A 27723-nucleotide genomic window follows, 5' to 3' on the forward strand; every position below is an offset into this window, starting at 1 on the left:
AGACAGGTACAGAATTAACAAACCCTATAATAGATTCCCAGCACAAACAAAATAGCCAATACAGAAAAGAAAATGCAAGTACCAGAATCCTACCGCAGAAGCTGGCCCTAGACATAATTGAAGTTTTTATTCTATGCTCCCTAGCACTCTCTTCTACCCTACACAAAACTCTTGCCGGGAATCTCGTAACTGGACCCATAGGTTACCCCCCACCCTCACCTCCATCTCAATGGAGAAACAAGAGATACTTTAAGCTATTAAAAAAAAAAATGAAGCACAATCAGAGTAGCAACCTGGACCAGAAATATTCTATGTTTTTGTTTTTCCATGAGACAGCAAGGTAGTACAACCTGCTACTCCTGCGAGAATGTCCCTTTGAGCCAGGCATGGTGTAATCCCAGCTATTTAGGAGGCAGAGACAGGAGCAGTCCAAGGCCAGGTGGTATGTGGGGGGTAGGGAAGAGTAAGGGAGACCCCATCCGAAAAACAAAATAAAAGCAAGGCTATGGAAGTAGCTCAAATGGCAGAAAGCTTGCAGGAGGTAGTGGGTTCAATCTCTACTATCAAAAACAAACAAACGAAAAAGCCCCTTTGAGATCTGGCATCCTGAGAAACCATCCAGTCCAAGGATAGAAGTAGACCTACAGATTTGAGATGGGGAGGGGTGGTTAAAGAAAAAATGGGAACTAACAGCATGAAACTGAGTTGTTGATTGCCTAAAAACATGGGATCCACCCAAGAGTGTATGTTCATTAAGAGACACCACTATATATGCTATAAAATTTTATTAAAGTTGGGGTTACTTACAAACTATATAATAAAAAAATGGAAAAATACCTAAGACATCATTTTTTTTTTACAGAAAGGTGGGAGAAAATGAAACCCATGGCAAAGAGCCATCCCTGATAATTTTGTTCCTTTCAAACAGTCAATATTTATTCTAAATATGACAAATCTTTCATCTAAATAACACTAAGGCATTACCCATAGGCTAAAACTTACCCAGTAATTTCTTAGTTCTATTATTTTAACATCAATTCCATAAACATGGAAAACTGTGACAATAGCAGGCTGTAATGGGTTCTAAAATTCACATTGTAAGTTGTCTGTTAGCATAAGAATGCTGTTCATGTTGTAGGCAAGTTCAAAGAAAGTAACTTCACCATTTTCAAGTTAGCATTCAAAATGTCAAAGAGGAAGACACTGGGCAGGATGTGTCGGGGTCCTCCAAAGCTCCCGGTTTTGGGAGTCTATGACCACTCCTGTCCCCACTAAAGCTGCAGGCTGACACTGGCATGAATCTGCTTTGTTATTCCCAGCAGACTCTGGTTCCCACCATGTAAGGCACCAAATACCCTTTTCTTTCTTTCATTATTTTGAGATGGGCATCTTGCTTTGTTGCCCAAGCTGGTTTCAAAGTCCCAGACTCAAGTGATCCTCCCATTTCAGCCTCCCAAGTGCTTGAATTACCCAGTAATGGTGTTTCCCAACACCATTCTCAAAATAGTAACCATCTATACTCCACTCAACAGCAACCTGAATTCATAAATTAAGTCATTAAGACACCACTGGGTTACTACAATTGTGTAGGTTCCCCTAAAAAATAATCATCAATTTCTGCTACATGGAAACTGAAGCAAATGGCTTGGGTGCATTTACCTTGTGCAGTGGCTATTTCATGTTTATTACTTGGTTCAGTGTGTATGTAATGTGAGGACACAATAAATCTGTCCAGCTGTCCTCTCCTTGGTTCAAATAAATTCTTAGCATTTCAATATAGGTTATTATCTCGTATGTCAGACCTGAGTCCAAAGGAATACTAGAAGGACATTTAATTTCCTTTCCTCCTACTTCAACTTTCACCACTCAATTCAGAAAAGAGTTACAAGTACAAAGCTAGGAACCATTTTTGCACAAGCATCCTTTTTTTCTGAAACAACAAAAAGATTGAGGACAATTACATAATCCATTCCCAAGCCTTTTATGGGTATCAGAGCCTGGAGGAACTATATGGCCTATCTGGGTCTTCTCATTCATCAAACCTCCATCATACATGCCAAGTGGGACTGGGCTGAAGGGAACAGTCAGTGAAGAGAGAACTGGACCCTAGAATGGGATATATTACCATAAAATGGAACAGTGGGATGCAAAGAGCTATCATCAGCAAAAGTCCCTTTGTAACAGACATAAAAACTATCATTTTGTGTGGTGTAATGGCCAATAGGACTTCTTATCACAAACTATCAAAGTTCCTAAGTTTCTGGTCATTGCATTCTGTTGCTCTCATGAAAACAGTCTGAGTGAGAAAGGAAAAGGAAAAAGTTTAAGGCAATTTGCCTCTTGTTACTCCCATTAATGGGAGTCATACTCTATACAACTTGGGTCAGACCAATTAGAGGTGACAGATTTCCAATGCTGATGAGACCCTGAGCCCTGGAGGCAATTTATGACTAGATATTTGCTGAACAAGTCGCTGACATGGCAGCAGACATGGCTCCGATGTCCAGCTCATCCTACAGTTATCCCCTCAATTCTTCTTGATGAGATCGGTCTGAGATGAGATTGTGCTGAAATTGCATGAGCTGTAACTGCCAGAGAAAATTAAATAGGGGCTTCAAGTAGGGACTGAGCCAGCAGACTAAGTGGCCATGAGGCAGACAAGAGCAGCTCCTAAAGAAGCTTTACGGAGTTAAGCAATCTCCAGGCACATGGAGCCTCTCAGGCATCTGGGCAGAGCCACACAGACAGACAGGGCAAGGACATGCAGCACACCAAAGGGACACCATCCTTTATTGTCAGAGAGCAACTCTCAACACTGACGGACTAACTGTCATTTCCACTCCTGCAACTCAGTTCTCCAACTACCAGACAGGGAGTAATAAAATGTTTTTCTCAACCCAAATTCAAACATTGTGAAGAAAATTGAGATGGAAACTATATTTCACAAATTTACCACACAGAAAAGGAAGAAAATCTTTCCCAACTTTAAAATGTCTTCTCACTGAAATAAAGACCTAAGTCACGAAAAGTCACTTTGAAGGCAAGCTATCACCTCTTTAAGGAGCCATGTGGGGAAGGACCTAGGGAACATGAGGCCCTGAATTCAAACCCCAGTCCCACCAAAAAATAAATAAATGAATGAATAAGTAATGTGGAGAAGGCACCATGGTCTCCAAAAAATCCTGAAACCACTATATAATTGAATTATTTATTCAAATTAACTTACACTCAAATATACTAGGTATCAATTTCTACAAATAAGGTAAAAAATAGTATATTTCAAGATTTTTGTTGTTATTGTTAGTGGTTTTTGTTTTTGTGGTTCTGGGTATTGAATCCAGAACCTTGTGCATGGCAGGTAAGCATTCTACCACTGAGCTATATCCCCAGCCCCTCCCAAGTTTTAACAGTTCTTTGCAGAAGGACAAAATTTTACCATGTACATAATTCACAAAGGCATACAGGTTTCCCAATAAAAGTCTTACACTTGTAACTTTAACCCTTAGCATCTGGCCAAATACTGCCTATTGTTCACTTTATATTATATATCTGGTTCCTGCCAATTGAGGTAGTTGTCGCTTTAGGACAGTTTAAGGCTGTGGAGAACACTGGTTAAAATAATCAACTGGCCACTGCAGGGGAGTCTCAGAGCTGACATTTTGGAAGTTAGCAATGGAGCCCAGGACCTTTCACAATTACATGCTAAATGGCTGGTCAGGAGACCTAACAGCTTTTTAAAAAAATAATCTTTCTTCTCTATGATCATAAGACAGTAATTCTGATACTATGCACTTGCCATCAGTGTCTACCTTCCTGGCTAAAGGAATTTCAGCTTTTTCCAAGGTATGAGGGTGAAGATCACAAAGAAAAAAATAAGCAAATGGCAGGTATTCGGGAATTTGCTCCCTCATAAACGACATTGATGGCTTATAGGTTGTTCCAATGGCAAGATGCTGAAACTAATGCCACTGTAATAAAGGCAGCATACCTCTGTTCAGAAATGAAATTGCAAATAAGTATAGTAAATTCAGGGAAAAATGTGTCTGGTCCTGATGGCTGAATGAGCATTCAGAGACATGATGATAACCTGGAGGTCTATTTCTGGAATTGCAATTGTGACAGCTACAACGCTATAAAATGCATTATCAAGAAACTTCAAGCTGGGCATGGATGGCACTGCCTGTAATCCTAACACTAGAGAGACTGAGGCAGGAGGATCTCAAGTTTGAGATCATCCTAGATTACATAGATACAAAGAAAGAAACTTCATAGACGGTTTCAGGGCTTACAAATTAGTCAGATTTGTGAAAATACAGGTAGTGAGGAAAGACTAAAGGAATAACCACACAAAAGGAGGAAAAGGAAAAGGAGATAGTTTCTTGAATCCATAGCAACTCAAAGATATGTGACCCAGCCAGGTGCCTGTAATTCTAGCTACTTGGGAGGCTAAGATCAGGAGGATGGTGGTTTGAGGTCAGCCTGAGAAGCAGTTCATGAGACTCCATCTCCAAAAATAACCAAAGCAAAATGGACTGGAGGTATGACTCAAGCAGCAGAGAAGAGCAAAGAGTCTGCTTTGCAAATGTGAAGCCCTGAGTTCGAACTCCAGTGCCCCCTCCACACACACACACACAAAAAGGTATGTGACCTAACTGCAGAAAAGAGGGGTTGTGTAAACAACATCATGTCTCCTTGCTACCGGGAATAATACTAGAAACTAAAAACTAAGAAGGGAGGTAAAAAAATGAGACAAGCTGAGCATGATGGCCCATGCCTGTAATCACAGCACTTCGAAGGCTGAGGCAAAAGGTGAGTTTGAAGCTACCCTAGGATACACAGCAAGACCCTGTCTCAAAAGAAAAAGAAGAAATGAGACAAACTCTAAATAAATTATACATACTCCACAGTTAAAGAACAGACCCTTCCCTTCCTGAATGGAAAAAGAGGGGCAAAGAGCAAAGGGAAGAGAAAAATGCAAATGTATTTTAAAATGGAATTAAATGTTGGATATAATAAAAAGCCCAAGAGATCCCACCTACAGAAGAGCCTTTTGGGCATGTTTCTAAAAGCAAGCAGGACTCGGAATATCATACGTATGAGAAACAATTTAAAGCTCAACACAGTATCTCCATACTTGTAAATATCTAGGGCCAATAGGGCTTGTCACTCTGGACCATTTGCTAGTTCTGGAACATGAGTTTGTTACATTTTTTAAAATATATTTGTTTAAAAAACAAGGCAGACAAAAATTCATTTCCTTTCAAAACAATTCAATCTAAGATTATCCTACAGCCACTGAAACAAAAGCAGAAGTGAAAGAGGCTCGTATTTGTACATTTCTCTCCAGCCGACACAGTCTATAGTCTGGAACCATGATTGCACTTGTAACAACTCTCACTTTGGAGGGCCAGCCACAGTGAAAGAAGTGCCATGACTGAATCAGCTTTCAGAGAGGAGCTAGAATGCTGTGTTGGCTGTGGCCATCTAATTTCTTTAGGAACAGAAAAGTGGGCTGATAGCTTAAAAAGAGGGAAGCAAACTACCACGGCAATCTCCTTATTTAGGGATCCCATGGAGAACACCAAGACCATTCCAAGAGGGAGACCTACTTCAGGCCTCTCATTTCAGTGGAAGAATTTCTGTGCAATCTTTAGCCTGCTCAAAAGCCTGGAAGAATTGCACAACACTTGCAACATGGACCACTGAGGCACTGAAAATACTGACCACCATCTAGGTCAGGAAGTTGTTTTGTGTGTTAGTGGAGCACTGAGAACCTGAGTCCTCCTCTTCCTCAGAGGACATTTCCTCATCTTGGGCAATAATGCTCCCTAATCCATACTCCTGCTCATGGACAGAAACTTCATTTGGTGTAAGGTGGAAAGAGCCTTCCATAAAGTCAGCAAATCTGGAAAAGAGAAGGAAATACTCATTAGGAATCTGCCTTCCATTCTTCTGGTTGTCTTTCAAAGTAAGAACAAACTGAAATGGTTCATTTCCTCAAAGCACAAATAATATTGAGTCTAGCTAAAATCCCTGTCCTCACTCTGACAGGTAAGTAGACTAAGAAAGAAACAGGAAGAAAAGGAAGACTGGGATCCTAGACCAATATCCCTTCATCTTGTTTGATAAGCATTAACCTATCCTTTTTGGCTATGGAAGAGATAAGGTTCCTTGAGTCACTGTATTCCTGATAAGAGAAGATTAGGGGCATTACACAGTTATCTGTGTTTATGGCCATATAAACTTTATGCTAACAGGATTCCAAATTGAAGCTTCACATACCCACTGATTCAATTGCTCCCAACTAAAAAGAAAAAAAAACAAGAAGAAGAAAAATCAACACAGAAAGAGGAAACTTAATATGGTACTAGAACCTTCCCATCTCAATGCTATAACCAAAGCTACAGTAGATAGTTCCTCGGGGAAGCAGGAAACAAGCTACTACTTAATACAGGACAACACAGTACCTTTCTCTTGACTACTTCTAGGTTAACACTTATCAAAGGTCACAAATACAACATGGTTATTCACAAGTATGATCTCTATTAGAACTCAAGGTCACAATTATCCTAATAGACACTTGGCTTGTCTGGCCAAGAGTTTACCTTTTTGGAGACTGGATTCGAGAAACAGTCTTCCAAGGAGAACAGTCTGGACTGTTACAAAATTCTCGGAGCTCCGCTAAAGCCTTTCGGGTCTCCACCTCTCCTTGTATCCGATATTCTTCTTCTGTCAGGAGACGAGGGGGGACAGGCTTTTCTGTTGCCTTACACATCTTTCTGTGCTCACCAAAATAACATCATGAATCATTAATCAGTAATCTATACCTATCCTTACCTCTAGCTCTCTTCAGTGGACAAAGCATAGCGCAGACAGCCTGAACATTAAGAGCCCTCACTCCTATCATGGGGCATAGCTCATATGCTGCGCCTGTCTAACAAGGACAAAACCCTGAGTTCAAGCCCCAATACCACCAAAAAAAAAAAAAAAAAGTCATCATTCCTACCTTTCTTTCATAGACATCTTTCATTATAATGGACTCCTGACATATCAGACTATTAGTGAAAAATCAGAGTAGTCAGTATTATTCATTAATGTGAATAAATTCACTTATTTCCCAAAAAATGATGAAGTATTTATTTTCCAGTAAATGGAAAAGCAACAAGAAAATGATGTTATAATATTGCTGTCTGTTAACTTGGTTCCTCAAACTGAAGGTATCACTTTGATTATCTGCAACAGAATAACCATTGATAACCTCAGAATCTATGACCATTCCATATTCACTATGCAAGGCGAGAACATGTTATGAATTACATCTTAAAATAAGACTAGGATTTCCAGAGTAATCTGAGATCAATTGTGAAATAATCTGAAACCAGGTGAACAGAAGCCTGTGGCATAAAAATGACATAATTTACACCACCTAGTGGTAACAGGAACACATGACACTTTACTGGATGCTTTTATATAAAATGACTAGAATAAAATTTTAAAAAGCCTAGAAGTAAAAAAATGGACTCAGTAAGGAACAAAGGCAGAAGTGTAACACAGTAACTTCTCATTAACATAGAGGTTCCCAGGGTGTCACCTCTGTACCCTTTTGCATCCCACATTGCAGGTGTCAATACAAAGTTACATTGTCTTTCAGTCACCTGCAGGTGATGTACAGCCACTGAATAGGGTACTCCAGGTTCTTAGTACACAGTGCAATGATGATAAGAGCAAGGGCAATGTGAGGTATCTGGATGCCAGAATACATGAAACCCAGGCCTATCAGCTGCAAGGTCCAGGTCAGCAGATTAATACTTCGTTCATTCTCCAAGGGCCCATACTTGTAACACACTGCAAAACTCATGAATCCAACTGTGAGGATGTAGCCTATGAGAAAAGTTATCAGAAAACATTCTTTTATCTACAAATGGTAAAAGTAATTTGTATGGGAACAGTAGTAAATTCACTATATAGCATTTATTGAGCCAGGAAATTGGATAAGAGCTTTACTCAATTATTCATACTTTCTTTTATTATATATACATATATCACTATCTTCACAAATTTAGTTCAAATGGAGTATTAAAGCTACATGTTGGACTGTAAAAGTTTATTTCATATTAAAAACTTCTCAAATGATCAAAGGTTTCTATCTATTCAACCAAAGGATTCTCACTTTATAAAAAAGATTCACTATAATCTTTTACTTCTCAAGGCCCTCAAGTGTATTTAAAATATTACTATACTACTGAAATTAATTTACAGCTTTTTAGAAGGCTGATTATTGTGTAAAGAAAAGTGCATTTATAAACATAAACAAGCTTATGTCTCTTAGCAACAGCATTTGAAAAGGTGGTAATGGTAGTGGTACTAGAAACACGATTTACAAGTTAGTCAAATGATATGAACTATTAACTCTTCATAAGCAGACATCTTTTCATGATCAAATTAACTAAAACAACCTACACACATGCAAAAAGGAAAGCAAAACCAACACTTACTTAAAAGATATTGCCAGTAAAACCTCCAGATCTCTTGTAAATTCTTAAAAACTAGCTGAATGAGGTACAGAGAAAAGGACCAGCCTCCCACCAGGATGACGTAAATGGGACTTTTCTAAGACAGAGTAGAAGTGAAAGCAAAAAATTACAACAAACTTTCCATACACAAAAGAAGCAAAATGAAACTATGGGTTTTTTTTTCCTTAAAATTCAACCTACTCAGAATGCAAAAAAGAAAACACCTCTCTTAAAAAGATGTGCTTTATATCTAAAAAGGTAGTTTGAAAGGCACAATGGGAAGATGGGATGCTAAATAACTTAAAAGCCTGGCTATGTAATTAGAAAACAGAAAGGTGACTTTAATCCCCCACTGAGCACATGATTTTAAATAAAAAGAATTTATATGTAATCAGGCTCCAAGTCTCATTATGGAAAGTACTTTTTGGAATCAAGGAGAGTAGGATGGACATTGACTCATCAGCCATCAATGCAAATTTTCAGTGTTCTAAGATTGCCCAAGACTGCTTTTGTGAGTGCCTGCTTTGCAAGCATGAAACCCTGAGTTCAAACTCCAGTTCCAATTTAAAAAAAAAAAAAGGGAGTTATGCAAGAAAATAGTACTTCAGGTATTCAAGTTCACCCTGTGTATGGCGATTCTGGTACTTACCTTGGGCATAAACTTGGATAGTATAAAAATTATGATTAATAGAGAGGCCACAATTCCCACACTCATCCCAGTAGAATAGTAGAAAATTTGACTCCTGCAGAGAGAAAATGTATTTCATGACTATCGGTATACACTTCATATACAACATTGCTAAAATTAGGACAACTAATCCAGCAAAGAGTTTTTAAAAGGTACAAGATTAGAAAAGGAATTTGCCCAAGACTCAAGGCCAAAGAACTATAGAGAATGATACAATGTAATTGTTGCTAGATTATTAACATTATCATCGATGAGGGCTCCTCAAATATATCCCAATAATAAACCTCTGCTTAATCCTTCACTCCCATCTCCATCTCTCTCCTAACCCTATTTACCCATTTATTTATTTACTTATTTTTGGTGTACTGGGGCTTGAACTCAGAGCCTTCACCTGGAGCCACTCCACCAGCCCTATTTTTGTGAAGGGTTTTTCAATATAGGATCTCATGGAACTATTTGCCCGGGCTGGCTCTGAACCATGATCCTCCTGATCTCTGCCTCCTGAGTAGCTAGGATTACAGGTGTGAGCCACCGGCACCTGGCTTTGTTTGTTTGTTTGTTTGTTTACTGATTGATTGATTGATTGGTGGGACCGGGGTGGCACTCTACCACTTGAGTCACATCTCCAAGTCTAATTTTGCTCTGGTTATTTTGGATAAAGTGAAAACTGGAACTGAACTGATTGCTCAGAAGGGTAGGTAGATCCTTCATGGACCTAGCACAGAGAGGCCCTACTCCCATTGCAGGTTCTTTCTGCCAGTTATTTCTCCCTTACTGTGGATTTCTCTCAGGAGCCCAAAAATAACAAAACAACTTCTCCCAATCCCACTTCACCCCAACTTAAAATTCCAACTGTTAAACTTTCTTTTACTACCTATAAATACTCTTTGTACAAACTTAATATTGACTGTACCTTCATTTAATGTTTGCTTATTTACCTGTATGCTTTCTTTTTATTTGTATATCACTTTCACCTATTTTAGCTAGTAGGTCCCTAAAGGAAGGAAATGAATAAGTACTTGATGTTTGTTTCCTTACATCTGAGCAGCACGATACTCATCAACATATAATCTGGCAGCAACTGCATCATATCAGTCTCTACAGTAATACATTACTTCTAACAGTGTAAAGGGAAGTGATGGCTAACTTCCATCAACCTAATAGAGGGACTATCTGTTGGGATAATTTAATTAACATTATTAATCAAATTAAAAAAACAAAAATCATAACACATACTATATTTTAAATATTCAAGCAGGCAACATCCAAGCCACACAGATCCTAGAGGAAGGAATACCTACTGGTATGTACCTTGTCATGAGGCACACTAGCCTTGGAACTTACCTGCTCAGCAAGTCTCCACAAAAAAATAGCATAAGTCCAAGGAGGAAAACGAGGAAGAGTTTGGGGTCAAATCCTGAAATAAATAAAGATTTTTGCAAATAGTTTAAGACATTATAAAAGAAAATGCTGGTATTACTGATCAATTATAGTAAAATAAATGCAAACAGCCCCCACAAATGTCATTGTAATATCCTCACAAAGCCTGGACACTCCTCTAAAAAGAAAGTATAATTATGTCTCATCTAACCTTATTTTTATTTTGGCTACCTACACTGAGGCTAAAAGAAACTAGCTTCACTTTGGACCAAGCTAGGCATAGTGCCATCGGCACTTCATGCAATCACCCACAAGGGGTCTCTACCACTCAGGCTTTCAAGCCTTAAAGTCACTCAGGCATAGAATTCAGCAGATATACCTACTAGAAGTTTAGATCAGGGCCTCATGTTCTCCAACTGGCCAATTTTCTTGCCAAAAATATCACCTACTTTCCTTCACTACACAGCACTGTACTGGAAAAGCCTACCAACCAAACACATCTCACCCAGGACGACCAGGGGCCCAGGGACCCCTTTAGAGAAATACCAGAGCTCTGAGTCTAGGGAAGGCCCACAAACAGAATAAAAGGAATCACTAAATGTAGAAGCAACACCAAAAAAAAAAAAAAAAAAACCCAGGCCAATTCTATGAAACTGTCAAACGCTAGGACAATTGAAAGGTATGACCTACTTTTGTAGCAGAATTTTAGAGACATGACTACTACTCACAACATTCCAGGATCTTAAGTGTAACCAAGGAGAAACCAAGTAAGAGAGAATTCAACACCTTCTCTAAAACTTTCTCAGAGACTTTCAGAGAAGGAAAAAGGAAGTCTTCTCCCAGTTACACTGAATTAAACCTTAAATTGCAGTGGTCTTCATTTTTACTTATGGTTCACACTATTCTTTTTGCTTGTGAATTCCTAATATTCAATTTAACTTTTCCTTTAGTTTTTATTGTTTAACCATTCATGTCTTCAAATGCAGGCCTGTACACAGCAGGATAGCTACCTTTGTTTTAGAAGTGTGCAGAAGCATGAACAAAATTATCTGATTTACTGTAACAGTACTACTCAGAGCCACTGGTAGTATCAGGAACCCAAGGCTTCACAATTCTAGGAAAAGAAGCACTCAGGATGGCCTGTGGTAGACTCTTGATTCTAGGCCTAAAGCTTCTGATGTGGGGTGGAGTCTCTCTGAGTTGTTTGGAGCTGCGGTACACTCAGGATTATAATCAGAACCGAAATGTAGCTGTCTTGAGCTGACTTCTCTGCCTCACTAATTATAACCTCCAAAGCTCAATCCCTTCTCACTATAGAATCCATCAGAAAAACAGAGGTAAGACTTACTCCGGGTCACAATGACACTGTACTTGGTGTCCTTCTCTATTATCTCAACTTTGAGGCAGGTTTTTGTGCTGTATAGACCCACGTTAACATACGTGTCATTCAATTTCTCTTTTAAAAAAGAGGAAAAAAAGTTCCAGATACTAAACTGCTCTAGTTCCTTTAGTTTTTCCTCATTGTCCACCTGGGTGACTCGAACCAATTTGGAACTATTTACCCGGATCTGTAACACAAGTAAAATCAGGATGAGAAAGCAGTAGGAATTTAAATTTTTCATAAATACAATTTTTAAAAACCCTCTGAATAGCTAAATCAGTAATGGTATCAGTTTTCCACAAGGTTTATGAGAAATATACAGATGCAGCAGCTAAAACATAACTGGGCAAATAACACTGCATATGTTGTGTTATGGAGTGGCAGCTATTAGAATATCTTCTTGCTAACTGATCAGAATCTATTACATCAGAACATTGGGAGTGGGGGGAAGAGACTCTCAAGCTGACAGAGTTATCAATACATCTACTTATGAGATCATACAAAGCAAGGGTCTAGAATATTAAGAAAATTGCCAGTCATAAACAGCCCCAGAAAACTGAAAATGTTTCCCCATAATAACAGGCTGAGAAGTTCAACCCATAGTCATAAATCACTGATTATGGATAAATGTTGGTTATCATGTGCCACAGATAGAGTATGATTTTCACATCAGACAATAAAAAAAAAGAAAATTAAAACAACCCACAAACCTACTCTTATGTTTTTGATGTGAACAACAAACAACCTTATCAGTAACTATATTTACAGCAGCAACATTTCCAAAAGGACTCATTTTGTTCAATCATATTACAACCAGATAGTCTTGCTTGCCAGGTGATTTAACAGTGTTATGAAATAAATGAGACCAGTCATCTACCAAGGGGAAACTTCAGCTCAGGGGGTTTATGAAATATTTTGGGTAGAATCAAAATAGAATAGGAAGAGCAAGACAAGAGAGTTTACATCCTGACAGGCATACCACAGTTTCCTGCCCAAAGAAGGTATAAAGCCTTTAAAAAGAAAAGATATGTGCATGCATACTGCAAAAGGAAAGAAGGGAAGAGAAGCAGTTCCTTTGGTAAAAGAAGGGAGGAAAAAAGGAAGTTTACCTCAGGGTCATAGTAGTATAAGGTCGTGAACTCAAAGAATCTAAGACCCCCCCCGGGGGGGGGGGCTTCTAAATTATTACCTGTATCCGTGTCCATATATCATGCCACATTGGGATAAGCACATTTTTATAACAGAATTGTTGGCTGGTCTTCATATCATAAGCTTGAGATTCCTGAAGCATGACCACATTTACATCAATTCCAGCTTTATGTAAAGAAAGAAAATAGCAATTAAGCATAATATAACAAAATAAGCTAGTAACTATAACTCATTTCATAAAAAGAATTAAATTGGCCACTTTCTAAAATGGGGTTAAAATATCAGACAGACTGAAAAACAAGAAAATAAAAACAGATGGGAGAATGAGGCAAGAGTCTTCTCTCTGTCCAATTTAACTTTTTGTGTGTACCTAGGATTAAACACAGGATTCAAACATGTTAACTATGAACTCTACACTGAGCTACACCCACAACCCCAAGTGTAATTATTTAAATATTAAAAGCAGTCATTAACTAAGAGTAGGTAACAGTAATGGCCACTATTAAGTATTTTTTAAATCTAGTTTATTTTATCAACTTTTCTTTTTATTTCTTTTTTTTTTTTTTTTTTAAATGTTTGACTTGGCTGTAGACTGGGGTTTGAACTCAAGGTTGTGTGCTTGCAAAGCAGGTGCTCTACTACTTGAGCAACACCTCCAGTCCATTTTTGCTGGCTATTTTAGAGATGGGGTCTCTTTAACTATTTGCCAAGGCTAGCCTTGAACTATGATCCTCCCAATCTCAGCCTCCCAAGTAGCTAGGATTACCAGCTCTATTAAGTGTTTACTAACACAGTACGTTGTCTCATTCAACCCTCCTCCCTGCTAAGAGGGAGGAGTCTTCATAATCCCTACTTTTCAAATGAGGAAATTAATGTCTAAGGAAGATTAAGTAATTTGCCCCAAATTACAGATTCACATTCAGGTCAAACCTCGGCCTTAACCATAAAACATCCTGCCTCTCAGGGGGTGGGGGCAGGGGGGAGAAATGAACCAAGCCTTGTATGCACATATGAACAATAAAAGAAAAATGAAAAAAAAAAAAAAAAACATCCTGCCTCTCTTACATCAGGATACTTAGCTAAAGTACGCCTATTGTTGATTTTTTTTCTATCCCTTTTCTAAGTAGAACTGGTGATGGTATGGTTGTTTTTTTAATAGTACTTTAAGCTGAGCACCAGTGGCTCATGTCTGTAATGCTAACTATTCAGGAGGATCCTGGTTTGAAGCCAGCCCTGGGTAAACAGACCCTCTTTCAAAAAACCCTTCACAAAAAAGGGCTATCAGAGTGACTCAAGCAGTAAGAGCGCCTGTCTAGCCAGTGTGAGGCCCTGAGTTCAAACCCCAGTGCTGACCAAAAAAAAAAGTACTTTTAAGAGGATACTAAAAGATCACAAAGTTGCTGTTGCTGTTTCAGGAGTTTCATTTTAAGTTTTATGAGCAACCAACAATTATACACAGATCCTCTGATCTACAAAACCAGAAGATTCTCTCCCTCAGTTTGTGTTCATTCTTAGCTAATTCAAGACTTAAAAGAGTGACCACTCTCCTACATCTTCCCACCCAACTTTACCCATGCTATCTTCTTTAACACAAACATTTAAGTAACTTTTTTTTTTGGTGGTGGTGGAGGTACTGGAAGATTGAACCCAGAACCTCATGAATGCTTGGCAAGCACTGTACCTTACTTTATAATGTCTTCCTTGAGTTCCATATTGTGCATACCAATTTATCAAATGCTACTAAGTGGAAATGTAGTTATATTTTGGTTCTTAATATAAAGGCAGATAGATTTAAGTAAGCTAAAACAAAAAATTCTCAACCAAACCTTAGGGAAAGGCAAAGGTACAAATACAAAATGTATTGATGCCCAACAGTCCAAAATGATAAAACCTAGAAGAAAATATAAGTATAAATCTTCATGACCTTGGATTAGGCAATGTTTTCTTAGATGTGACACTGAAGTACAAAAAGCTAAAGAAAAGCTGGGCACAATGGCTCAAGCCTGTAATCCCAGCAACTCAGAAAAACTGAAGTTTGTGGCCAGCCTGGACAAAAAGTTTGGGAGACCCCATCTAAACCAATGGCTGGATGTGATTGTGTACTCCTGTCATCCCAGCTACACAGGGAAGCACAAACAGGAGACTCAAGGTACAGGCTGGCCTGGGCATAAAGCAAAAGTCTATTTCAAAAATAACCAACACAAAAAGGGCTAGCAGAGTGGCTCCAGTGGTAGAGAGCCTGCCTAGCAAGTACAAGGCTCTGAGTTCAATCCCCAATACCACCACCAAATAAATAAATAAATAAAATTAAAAGCTAAAGAAAAAATATGTAAACTGAACTTTATAAAAATAAACTCTTGTGCTTCACAACAGCATCAGGAAAGAAAAAAAGAGCTGGGGTGTGGCTCAAGAGGTAGAGCTCCTGCCTGCAATGCAATCTCAAGGTCCTGAGTTCAAACACCAACACCACCAAAAAACAAAAGGAAAGGAAAAAAAAAAATTTTGTACTTGAGAGGATACTAGTATCCAGAATATATATATTTTTTAAAAACCCTATTACAACTCAACAATAACCCAATTTTTAAACGAGCAAAGAATGTGAATAGACATTTCTTCAAGCAAAATATACAAATGTCCAGTAAGCATATAGAGACTCAAAATTGTTAGGGAAATCCAAATTAAAACCACAATGAAACCAGGCGCCGGTGGCTCACACCTATAATCCTTGCTTCTCAGGAGGCAGAGATCAGGAGGATCCTGGTTTGAAGCCAGCCCAAAGAAATAGTTTTTGAGACCCTACACAAAATACCCAACACAAAAAAGGACTTGTGGAGTGGTTCAAGCAATAGAGTACCTACCTAGCAAGCATGAGGCCCTCAGCTCAAACCCCAGTACCACCAAATCATACACGCACACACACACACACATACACACACACAAAATGAAGTATTACTTTACACTCATTAGAATGGCTATACTCAAAAATAACTCAATAACAAGTGGTTGTTGAAGCTGGGCACTGGTGGCTCATGCCTGCAATCCTAGCTACTTAAAAGGCCAAGACTGAGAGGATCAAGGTTTGAGGCCAGCCCCAGCAAATGGTTCGAGAGAACCTATCTCCAAAATAACTACAGCAAAATGGACTGGAAGTGTGGCTCAAGCGGTGGAGTGCCTGCTTTTGCAAACAAGCAGTCCTGAGTTCAAACCCCAATCCAACCCCCCCCTGAAAAAAAAAAAAACAAGGATATGGAGAAATTGGAGCCCTCATACATTGCTGACAGAAATGTAAAATGGTGCAGCATCTTTGGAAAACACTTTAGCAGTTCCTCAAAAATTTAAAGAGTTACTATAGAATTCTACTTCTAGATATATACCCAAGAGAACTGAAAACATGCATTCACACAAAAATCTGTACATAAATGTTCACAGCAGCATTATTCATGACAACCAAAAAGTACAAACGACCCAAATTTCTATCAATGACTGAATAGATAAATAAAAAGTGGTATATCCATACAGTGGAATATTATTCAGCCATAAAAAGAAATGAAATACTGACACATGTTACAACATGAACTTTGAACATGCTACAATTGAGTCTAAGAAGTCAGATCAAAAAAAAACACCAAAGGTTAGAATATGCAAATACACAGTGACAAGAAGTAGATTATTGGTTGCCAGGGGCTGGAAGGGAAGGGGTATGGGGAGTGATTGATAAGATATATAGGGTTTCATTTTAGAGCTGGTGGTTCACGCCTGTAATCCTAGCTACTCAGGAGGCAGAGATAAGGAGAATCGGGGTTCGAAGCCAGTCTGGGGAAATAGTTCTGCGAGACCCTATCTAAAAAATCCTTCACAAAAACAGGGCTGGTGGAGTGGCTCAAGGTGAAGGACCTGAGTTCAAACCCCAGTACTTCCAAAAAAAAGTCTAGTTCTTTCTTTTCCTGAATTCCACACCATTCAAAGTAAAGAATATTAAGTAAATAAACTTCTTCAATAAGAACCTTCAACCAAAATCAGCATCTTGGCCAGTCACATCCTTGGCACTGCATGGAGGGGAAAAGTGCCAGTTCAACCTAAGGGGGATGATCCATGCAAATGATCAGGACTCCAGCTGTAGCCCGAATTTTTTAGAAATACAGAACTAAACTAAGTGACCTTAAATATATATAAAGTTCTCAAGGTCTTCAAAGGTTAATAACTACGGACTGGAGTTATCACTTAGTGACAGAGTACATCTAGCATTTACCAAGAAAAAAAAAAAGGTAGCTGGGCATCAGTGGCTCACGCCTGTAATCCTAGCTACTCAGGAAGCAGAGATTAGGAGGATCGAAGTTCAAACCCAGCCAGGGCAAATAGTTCTTGAGACCCTATCTCAAACATACAACACAAGAAAGGGTTGGTGGAGTGGCTCAAAGTGTAGGCCCTGCGTTCAAAACCCAGCACTGCAAAAAAGAAAAAAAAAAAAAGTTAATAACTGCGTATTTACTTCTAATCAATATGAACTTTTCCTCTACTTTTCAAACAATAATAGTGATCAGGGCTAGCAGAATGGCTCAAGTGATAGAGCACCTGCGGCCATGAGTTCAAACCCACACTACCCCCCCCCAAAAAAAATCGACGATACTGATCAAAGGTAATGAAAATGATTCATAATATGTAAAGACTAAAAGGAACCCTAAGAAGTCATAAAAAACAACCTCTTTAAATTTTTTTTTGCAATGCTAGGAATGAACCCAGGGCCTCAAACCTAGAGTCTGTGCTCACTAGTCAAGTGCTCTCTAGTCTACCTACCTAACCCCAGCCTCCGTTTTTTTGGTGTGTGCGTGCGTGTGTAAGCCTGTGCATGTGCATGTGTAGGGAGAGGGTACTGGGATTTTAATTCAGCACAGTAGCAAAACCCCTTGAGCTACACCCCCATCCTTTTTACCCTTAGGGTCTCAGCAGGCCTGAACTAGATCCTTGTATTTATGGTTCCTGTACTGCTAGGATGACAAGCACACACCATGCCCAGATTTTATTGGTTGATATGGGTGAGGGGAGAGGTGTCCTCTCAAATTTATTTTTTTTGGCGGGATTGGGGCTTGAATTCAGGACTTCATGCTTGCAAAGAAGGCACTCTACTGCCTGAGCCACACTTCCAGTCAGTTTTGCTCTGGTTATTTTGGAGATGGGAATCTTGTGAACTATTTGTCTGGGCTGGCCTTGAACCTCGATCCTCCCACTCAGCTTCCTAAATAGCTAGAATTACAGGCATGAGCCATCCTGCCAACATGCATTATTTTTATAAGTTTCAAAAAACTTCCAGAGAAGAAAGTAGCTACCTTTTAAAGTAATACTCCATTCTGTCTTTAAGCACCTGACTTTTAGAGTTCTTTGTTACATGGCTACTCTTTGTAACTGCCACTCACATAATCTATCAGGCCATAGAGAACAAATATCCCATCTCCAAACTAAGAAGTTCCCATTCCTCTCCTTGTTAAAGAATTTTCAGGGTTCAATCCCCAGCAACCCATTCCAAAAGAAAAAATCAAAAAGGGTCTGCTGACTGAGTGTTTAATATTTTCTCTCATCTCCACAACCCATAACCCCATTTAAAATTTTCATTCAGATAACAAATAACCCTTTCAATGAAATTCTAAGACCTACATCTAGAAAAGTACCTTCCTGGACACCTACTCCCCTCTCCCTTTAAAAAAAAAATTTTTTTTTTCAGAAGCTCAGTTCCACTGCGCTTTGGAACTGGATCTCTGGATGCTGAGACAACCTTGAAGCTGCAAGCTAAAGATGATCCTCTAAGATAGCACGAGATAGGCAGGAACAGAAGGGAGAGTGGAGAGTACATAACAGTGTGTGTTTACAAGATATGATTATCTTTACTCTCCTAAATTGCAACTCTCTCCAGTGGAAGTTTGGAAATCTTGCTTATTTTTCTGTCATGAATTTAACAAGGGGGTAGGGGGTGGTAAAAAGAGATTTCTAACAAACATAATTTATAATTTTAAGTTTTCTGGATTGGAACAGAAAACAGTCCAAAGCAGACTGTCTAGCAGCAGTTACCAAATAAATGTATTTGAATGAGTAAAATTTCCAAAGAAATCTGTAAGATACTGGATGACACTTGTACCGTTTTTTTTTTTTTTTTTTTGAAACTGGACTGTAATAATTACAGGTTCCTTCCATAGGACTGGAGGGGTCAGGGTCTTACAAGAACAGACAGAGTTAAAGATCACTGCATTACTTTGAACTCTAACGATTTAGCCAACCATTGTCCCACGTACTGACAGAGCGTATGTTGTGGCTTTGCTCATTTGCTGAATGAATGGGATACTGCCTTCACCATGGCAGCTCCGCCTAACCAGAACGGCCCCGGATTTCCCTCCTTTTACCCTAATAACTTGAGGGGACCCCAGAGCGCGACGCAGCTCCGAGGACCGCTTTTCACCTAGCCCAGGCCTCCCTTCCTGTGCCCGCCGAAAGACTCCACGCTCCACTCAACTCTGGGGAACAACCCCACACGGTCCGGGGGACCTGATCCTTCAGTCCCCTCATCCCGACACCCACTCGCCAGCGAAACTTCTTTCTCCTAACTCCAAGTCCCACCAGAGTAACGGACCGCGCCCCACTTTTCCAAAAATAACGCCATTGGCACTCGCCCCCTTGGTAGCTGCTTCCCAGATAGTACCTGAGCCACAGACCAAGCAGCCGGAGAGGACCAAGAGCAGTCGCACCGCCCTACAACTCCCGGTCTCCCAGCCCCAGGGCCAAGGACCAACTGCCGGCGAGACCGCCACTTTGATTCCTCCCGCCATGGTTGCCTCACACCACCTCCTCCTCACGTTCCCCTCCCCCGCAACTAGCACGAAACAGACGGCGCCAATAACCAATCAACTACAGGACCCGTCCCTACCGCCCAACTGAGTAGGCGGGGCTTTGAACGTTCATTCCTCCTAGACCCTAGAAGTTCCACCCCTTAGCAACTGATGTAGTAGGGCGGGAGAAGCAGCTTTCAGCCTATGAGGAAGCGGGTTCTCGCGGCACCATAGCAATGGCGACAGGAAGATTCCACCCCTTAACCAACATGCTTCCGTCTCAGGTTTATTTACAAGTGTGAGTGATAGTAAGATTGACCAATAGAAAATCAGAATGGGCGAAGCCTCCTGGACTAAACTTGACATTGCTGTCTAAACAGTGTCTTTTCTTGTTTTCTTTTTTACTACTGAAAGGCACCTGCCCCGCAGGATAAATAGGGCGCAACGACACCCTGTAACAGAACAGGGCCAAACAGGATCTCTGCTAACGGTCAAGGGCCAAACAGGATATCTTCGGTCTGCCACCTGGCAACAGGGAAGGGAAAAACAAAAACAGTTTGTACCCAAGTTCCGCCTCATTTAAATTGGCCAATCACCACCCTGTAACCATGCATCTCGCTTCTGTACCCGCGCTTTCGCTCCCCAACCCTATATAAGCCCTAGACCCCAGCCTAACGGCGCGCAAGTCCTCCGAGCGACTTTGCCGCCCCAGGTACCTGTGCATCTGAATAAACCTCTTGCTGTTTGCATCCGCACAAGTGGTCTCGCTGTTCCTTGGGAAGGGTCTCCCCAGACTGAAAGGCAATCAGGTCTTTCATTTGAAGGTTCCACCGAGATCAAGAGACCCCTACCCAGGGACCACCGACCCATTTTCGGGAGGTAAGCTGGCCAGCATCTGTTCTCTGTGAGTCTCGTCTCTGTACATTCTCAGGGTGCGCCTGCGTTAGTACGACCCGGCCGTGTCACTCTGTATTTGGCGGAATCGAGGAGGAGCTGACGAGCTCAGACTCCCGACCGCAGCCCTGGGAGACGTCCCAGGGGTGTCTGGAGCCAAATTTTCGGCTCATCTGTATTCTGTGAACCCTTATACCTGTATCGGACTGTTCGGGTCACCCCCACAGTCCGAGGAATACGTGGTTCTTCGGGGAGAGAGCTCCAGGCTCTTGCTCCCTCCAATTGAGACTTTACTTTCGGTTCTGCGCCGAAGCCGCGCGGCGAAACTGTGTTGTCTTTGTCTATGTTTATTGTTTGCTTGTTTGATATTTGGTATAAATCTATCTAGAGAAATGGGCCAATCTATTACCACCCCCCTGAGTCTTACTTTACAGCACTGGAGAGACGTCCAGGACACGGCTAACAACCGGTCCATGGACGTCCGCAAGAAAAGATGGATCACCCTTTGTTCCTCTGATTGGCCAACCTTCAATGTAGGCTGGCCACGAGATGGGACCTTTAACCTTGATATTATTTCACAGGTCAAGAATAAAGTGATGAATCCAGGGCCGCATGGCCACCCTGACCAGGTAGCTTATATTGTTACCTGGGAGGCCCTTGCTCATGACCCACCACCATGGGTCAAACCCTTTGTCACTCCCAAACACCCTCCCGCTCCCTCTGCCCCAACCCTACCCCCACCCCTACTTCCCACTCCTGCCCAACCCCCTACCAGATCCTCCCTTTATCCAGCCCTCACGAGGTCCCCACAGGCAGAGACCTCAACGGAGACGAGGAAGACAACTACCGAGAGGCCCCTGGTTCTGCCTCCCGGCGAGGACCTCCTGGTAGACCTGCTGACTGAGGAACCCCCCCCAATATCAGGACCCACAACCATTACCACCAACAGAAGCCGAGCCCCGACGGCCCCCGGCTGACCCCGCTCCCTCCCCTGTGGCGGGACGACTGAGAGGGCGCAGAGAACAGCCACCCGACTCCGCGTCCCAGGCATTCCCGCTGCGGGCGGGACCCAATGGCCAACTTCAATATTGGCCCTTTTCAGCGTCTGATCTCTATAACTGGTGCAATAATAACCCCTCTTTTTCCAAAGATCCCTCAAAACTAACAGCTTTAATTGAGTCTATTTTAGTAACTCATCAACCCACTTGGGATGATTGTCAGCAGTTGCTCCAGGCGCTCCTGACCACAGAAGAAAAACAGCGCGTTTTTTTAGAAGCCAGAAAAAATGTGCCTGGAGAAAATGGTCGACCCACCCAGGTGCCCAATGAGATCAAGGCAGCATTCCCCCTAGAACGTCCCAACTGGGACTTCACCACGGCTGAAGGTAGGAACCACCTACGCTTCTACCGCCAGTTGCTCATAGCGGGTCTCCATGGGGCAGCTAGACGTCCCACTAATTTGGCTCAGGTTAAACAGATAATACAGGGGCCTGAGGAGTCGCCATCAGCATTCCTCGAAAGGCTAAAAGAAGCTTATCGCATGTACACTCCATATGATCCAGAGGACCCAGGTCAGGCTACTAGCTATATGAGTCTAAAACAAACCGGGATCCTAGCAAGGATATTTATTGGTTAAAGGAATTCCCACAGGCATGGGCAGAATCAGGGGGCATAGGATTAGCTAAACAGCAGGCGCCACTGGTTATTCCATTAAGAGCCACGGCGACCCCCATTTCGGTCAAGCAATATCCCATGTCCCATGAGGCTTACCAGGGAATTCGACCTCACATCAAGAGATTACTGAATCATGGAATATTAGTTCCCTGCCAGTCGCCCTGGAACACTCCTCTCCTCCCAGTCAAGAAACCAGGGACGGGGGATTATCGTCCAGTACAGGACTTAAGGGAGGTCAATAAACGGGTAGAAGATATTCACCCCACAGTCCCTAACCCTTACAACTTGCTGAGTGGATTATCTCCCACGTACACCTGGTATACAGTACTGGACTTAAAAGATGCTTTTTTCTGCCTCCGGCTACACCCTCAAAGCCAGCCCATTTTTGCCTTCGAATGGAAGGACCCTGAAATAGGAATATCAGGACAATTGACTTGGACTAGGCTACCACAGGGGTTTAAAAATAGCCCCACACTTTTTGATGAAGCCCTACATAGGGATTTAACTGATTTCAGAATTCGATACCCGGCTATAACCTTGCTCCAGTATGTGGACGACCTCCTACTGGCAGCCACCTCTGAGGAGGATTGCACAGAAGGGACTAAAGCCCTCTTACAAACCCTAGGGAACTTAGGATACAGGGCATCTGCAAAAAAGGCTCAAATTTGCCAAAAACAAGTGACCTACCTAGGGTACCAGATAAAAAAATGGACAGAGATGGCTAACCGAAGCCCGTAAACAGACTATCATGAATATCCCAGTCCCTCAGGGCCCCCGCCAGCTGCGAGAATTCCTGGGGACCGCAGGGTTCTGCCGCCTCTGGATCCCTGGCTTTGCTGAAATGGCAGCACCCTTATACCCCCTAACAAAGCAAGGGACTCTCTTTACCTGGGGGGAAGAACAACAAAAGGCCTATAAAGAGATCAAAGAGGCCTTATTAGCCTCTCCAGCCCTGGGTCTCCCAGATCTGACCAAGCCCTTCGAATTATTCGTGGATGAAAAACGAGGCTATGCCAAAGGGGTCTTAACCCAGAAACTGGGACCCTGGAGGCGCCCTGTGGCTTACCTCTCAAAGAAACTGGACCCAGTGGCCTCTGGATGGCCACCCTGCCTCAGAATGGTGGCTGCAATAGCTGTTTTGACTAAGGACGCTAGCAAACTGACTCTGGGGCAACCATTGACTATTTTAGCGCCCCATGCGGTAGAGGCTCTAATCAAACAACCTCCAGACCGCTGGCTCTCTAATGCCCGTATGACTCATTACCAGGCCATGCTCCTAGACACCGACCGGATCCACTTTGGACCAGTGGTCGCTCTAAACCCGGCAACCTTGCTCCCTCTGCCGGAGGATGCAGAGGACCACAACTGCCTCCAGATCCTTGCAGAAATGCATGGGACTAGACCGGATCTGACGGATCAGCCCCTCCCGGATGCTGACTTCACTTGGTACACAGATGGAAGCAGCTTCCTGGACAACGGGGAAAGAAGAGCAGGAGCTGCAATAACCACAGAGACGAAGGTAATCTGGGCTGAAGCCCTACCACCAGGAACATCGGCACAGAGAGCTGAGCTCATCGCCCTAACCCAGGCGCTCAAGATGGCAAAAGGTAAAAAGCTTAATGTTTATACTGATAGCCGGTACGCCTTTGCCACTGCCCATATTCATGGAGAGATCTACCGCAGGCGAGGATTACTAACATCAGAGGGTAAAGAAATTAAAAACAAATCTGAGATTCTGGCCCTGCTTGAGGCCTTATTTTTACCCCAAAGACTGAGTATTATACACTGTCCAGGGCATCAAAAGGGTCATAGCCCAGAAGCAAGGGGTAACAGGCTGGCAGACGCCACTGCTCGAAAAATAGCCCTCGAAAAATCACTCTTCCAGGTTCTTTCCTTGACAACAGACAACGCCAAGCCTGTCCCACAACGCCTCCTCGCATATAGCAAGGAGGACATAGACCTCCTAAAAGACATGGGGGCTAAATATGACCCCGAAAAAGAACATTGGACATTTAAAAATAAATTAGTCATGTCCACCAAACAGACTTACGACTTAATTACCCATTTACATAAACTGACTCATCTTAGCCCCAAAAAGATGAAAACCCTCTTAGATAAAGAGGAAGACATTTACTATCTACCAGGAAGAGATGATATTCTACATTTGGTGGCAAGAGGATGCAAGGCCTGTGCACAAGTAAATGCGGGGAAGACCAAACTGGGGCCAGGAATCAGGGTACGAGGACATCGCCCCGGGACCCACTGGGAAATCGATTTTACCGAAGTAAAACCTGGACTATATGGATACAGATATTTGCTGGTGTTCGTGGACACCTTCTCAGGATGGACAGAAGCTTTCCCCACCAAACATGAGACAGCCAAGGTTGTAACTAAAAAGCTTCTAGAAGAGATTTTTCCCAGGTATGGCATGCCCCAGACAATAGGTACTGACAATGGGCCGGCCTTCGTCTCCCAAATAAGTCAGTTAGTGGCCAAGCTATTGGGGATTAATTGGAAATTACACTGTGCATACCGACCCCAAAGTTCAGGACAGGTAGAACGCATGAATAGAACCATTAAGGAGACTTTAACCAAATTAACGCTTGCGACTGGCTCTAGAGACTGGGTACTCCTCCTTCCCCTAGCCCTTTACCGGACCCGGAACACGCCGGGCCCTCATGGACTCACCCCATTCGAGATACTCTATGGAACACCCCCACCATCTGTTAACTTCTATAACTCCAATATTGCCAATTTTGCTAATAACCCTTCTCTACAAGCTCATTTGCAGGCCCTGCAGATTGTCCAGAGAGAGGTCTGGGAACCATTAGCGGCGGCCTATCGGGAACAGCTGGGCAAGCCGACGGTGCTACATCCCTTCCAGATAGGAGATACTGTCTGGGTCCGTAGACACCAGACCAAAAACCTCGAGCCTCGCTGGAAAGGACCATATACGGTGTTGCTGACCACCCCTACCGCTCTAAAGGTTGACGGCATCGCCGCTTGGGTCCACGCTTCCCACGTCAAGGCCACCCATCACCCCAAAGAGAAGGAGCCAACTGGGACATCAACATGGAGAGTCCAACGAACCCAAAACCCTTTAAAGATAAGACTTTCTTATGGGGCCCCTTAATCATACTTTGGACCATATTGGGAACAGCAATCACAGGTGGTCCACATCAAATCTATAATATCACCTGGGTAATTACTAACACCGAGACTGGAAAAACTGCAAACGCAACCTCTGTAATGGCCTCGCTAACAGATGGCTTTCCAGCCTTACCTTTTGACCTCTGTGATCTGGTGGGACCATCATGGAACCCCTCAGACCAAGAGCCATTCCCCGGGTATGGTTGCCACCATCCTATGGGTCGATATAGGACTAGAGATAAAGGTTTATATGTTTGCCCAGGACAGAACATCCGAGAAGGTTGCGGGGGGGCCAGAGATGGGTACTGCGCCAGCTGGGGTTGCGAGACAACGGGGGATGCCTATTGGAACCCCTCATCCTCATGGGACCTAATTACCCTCAAGCGAGACACCAGTAGTCAGGGGGGCATAGGACCCTGCTATAATGCAAATTCTACACAGGAAAAATCAATGCCCGGGGCCACTGTGGGGGGCAAATGCAACCCCTTAATCATTACTTTTACTAGCACTGGAAAAGCAGCCTCATGGGACGGTCCCAAGACCTGGGGAATACGCCTATACCGCACTGGATATGACCCTGTTGCGTTGTTCTCGTTGACCCGACAAATATCTAGCCCGGCACCCACACATTCCATGGGGCCCAATCAGGTTTTGACAGAACAGCGGCCCCCTTCCCAACCTATACCACCTGCTTTACCCCAAGGCACCCCAACGACCCCTCCAGCTAATACTAACACTATCTGAAGTGTCCGGCCAAGGGCTTTGCGCTGGAAAGGTCCCCACAACCCATCAGGACCTATGCAACCAGACCCTAACCACCGGGCCAGGCTCATACTATTTGACAGGCCCTAATGGGACTTATTGGGCTTGCAGTACGGGGTTGACCCCCTGCATATCCGCCCAGGTCTTAAATACCTCCTCAGACTATTGTGTCCTAATTGAATTATGGCCTAAAATTGTTTATCATGACCCTGAATACATTTATACCCACTTTGAAGGGATTACTCGGTTCCGCAGAGAGCCAGTAACCATGACCTTGGCCTTGCTACTGGGAGGACTAACAATTGGAGGAATAGCAGCTGGGGTTGGAACAGGAACTACAGCCTTAATGGAAACCTCACAATTCAGGCAATTACAAGCAGCAATGCATACTGATATTAAGGCATTAGAAGAATCAGTCACCGCTCTTGAAAAATCCTTAACTTCCCTCTCGGAAGTAGTCTTACAAAATAGGAGAGGATTAGATATCCTATTTTTACAAGAAGGAGGATTATGTGCAGCTTTAAAAGAAGAATGTTGTTTCTATGCAGATCATACTGGGGTAGTAAGAGACAACATGGCTAAACTCAGGGAAAGACTTAAACAAAGACAACAATTATTTGAATCAGGACAAGGTTTATTTGAAGGATGGTTCAATCGATCCCCATGGTTCACTACCCTACTTTCCTCCCTCCTGGGACCCCTACTCATCCTCCTTTTGATCTTATTATTTGGACCCTGCATTCTTAACCGGCTGGTCCAATTCATGAAGGGCAGACTGTCAGTCATACAGGCTCTGGTTCTGACCCAACAATACCACCAGCTAAGGCAAATAGATATAGAAGATCCATAACAACCCTCCTAAAAAAAAAAAAAAAAAAAAAAAAAATGGGGGAATGAAAGGCACCTGCCCCGCAGGATAAATAGGGCGCAACGACACCCTGTAACAGAACAGGGCCAAACAGGATCTCTGCTAACGGTCAAGGGCCAAACAGGATATCTTCGGTATGCCACCTGGCAACAGGGAAGGGAAAAACAAAAACAGTTTGTACCCAAGTTCCGCCTCATTTAAATTGGCCAATCACCACCCTGTAACCATGCATCTCGCTTCTGTACCCGCGCTTTCGCTCCCCAACCCTATATAAGCCCTAGACCCCAGCCTAACGGCGCGCAAGTCCTCCGAGCGACTTTGCCGCCCCAGGTACCTGTGCATCTGAATAAACCTCTTGCTGTTTGCATCCGCACAAGTGGTCTCGCTGTTCCTTGGGAAGGGTCTCCCCAGACTGAAAGGCAATCAGGTCTTTCAACTACCATATTTTTTGTT

The 27723-nt window shown here is 42.5% G+C and overlaps 1 protein-coding gene across 1 annotated transcript; it reads right to left on the reverse strand.

The window, feature by feature from the left end:
* Positions 1–780: 780 nt before the first annotated feature.
* Positions 781–19957, reverse strand: Nemp1 (nuclear envelope integral membrane protein 1). Its single transcript, XM_020163192.2, has 9 exons — positions 19797–19957; positions 13152–13276; positions 11930–12149; positions 10546–10618; positions 9163–9256; positions 8496–8610; positions 7656–7881; positions 6606–6779; positions 781–5905 (listed from the first exon to the last, which is right to left on the reverse strand). The coding sequence occupies exons 1-9, from the start codon at positions 19921–19923 to the stop codon at positions 5731–5733; spliced, it is 1329 nt and encodes a 442-aa protein (XP_020018781.1). The 5' UTR covers positions 19924–19957; the 3' UTR covers positions 781–5730.
* Positions 19958–27723: the final 7766 nt, after the last annotated feature.

The sequence above is a fragment of the Castor canadensis genome, chromosome 8 (genome assembly GCF_047511655.1).
Source record: "Castor canadensis chromosome 8, mCasCan1.hap1v2, whole genome shotgun sequence".
NCBI lineage: Eukaryota > Metazoa > Chordata > Mammalia > Rodentia > Castoridae > Castor > Castor canadensis.

Excerpts from the sequence above, each read along its gene's own strand:
- Nemp1 (XM_020163192.2), bottom strand. The coding sequence starts at position 19,923 with ATGGCGGGAGGAATCAAAGTGGCGGTCTCGCCGGCAGTTGGTCCTTGG. Across the intron at positions 13,277-19,796 it reads CTGCTTGGTCTGTGGCTCAG|CTGGAATTGATGTAAATGTG; the intron begins GTACTATCTGGG and ends CTTTACATAAAG. Across the intron at positions 8,611-9,162 it reads TATCCAAGTTTATGCCCAAG|AAAAGTCCCATTTACGTCAT; the intron begins GTAAGTACCAGA and ends ACTCTGTCTTAG.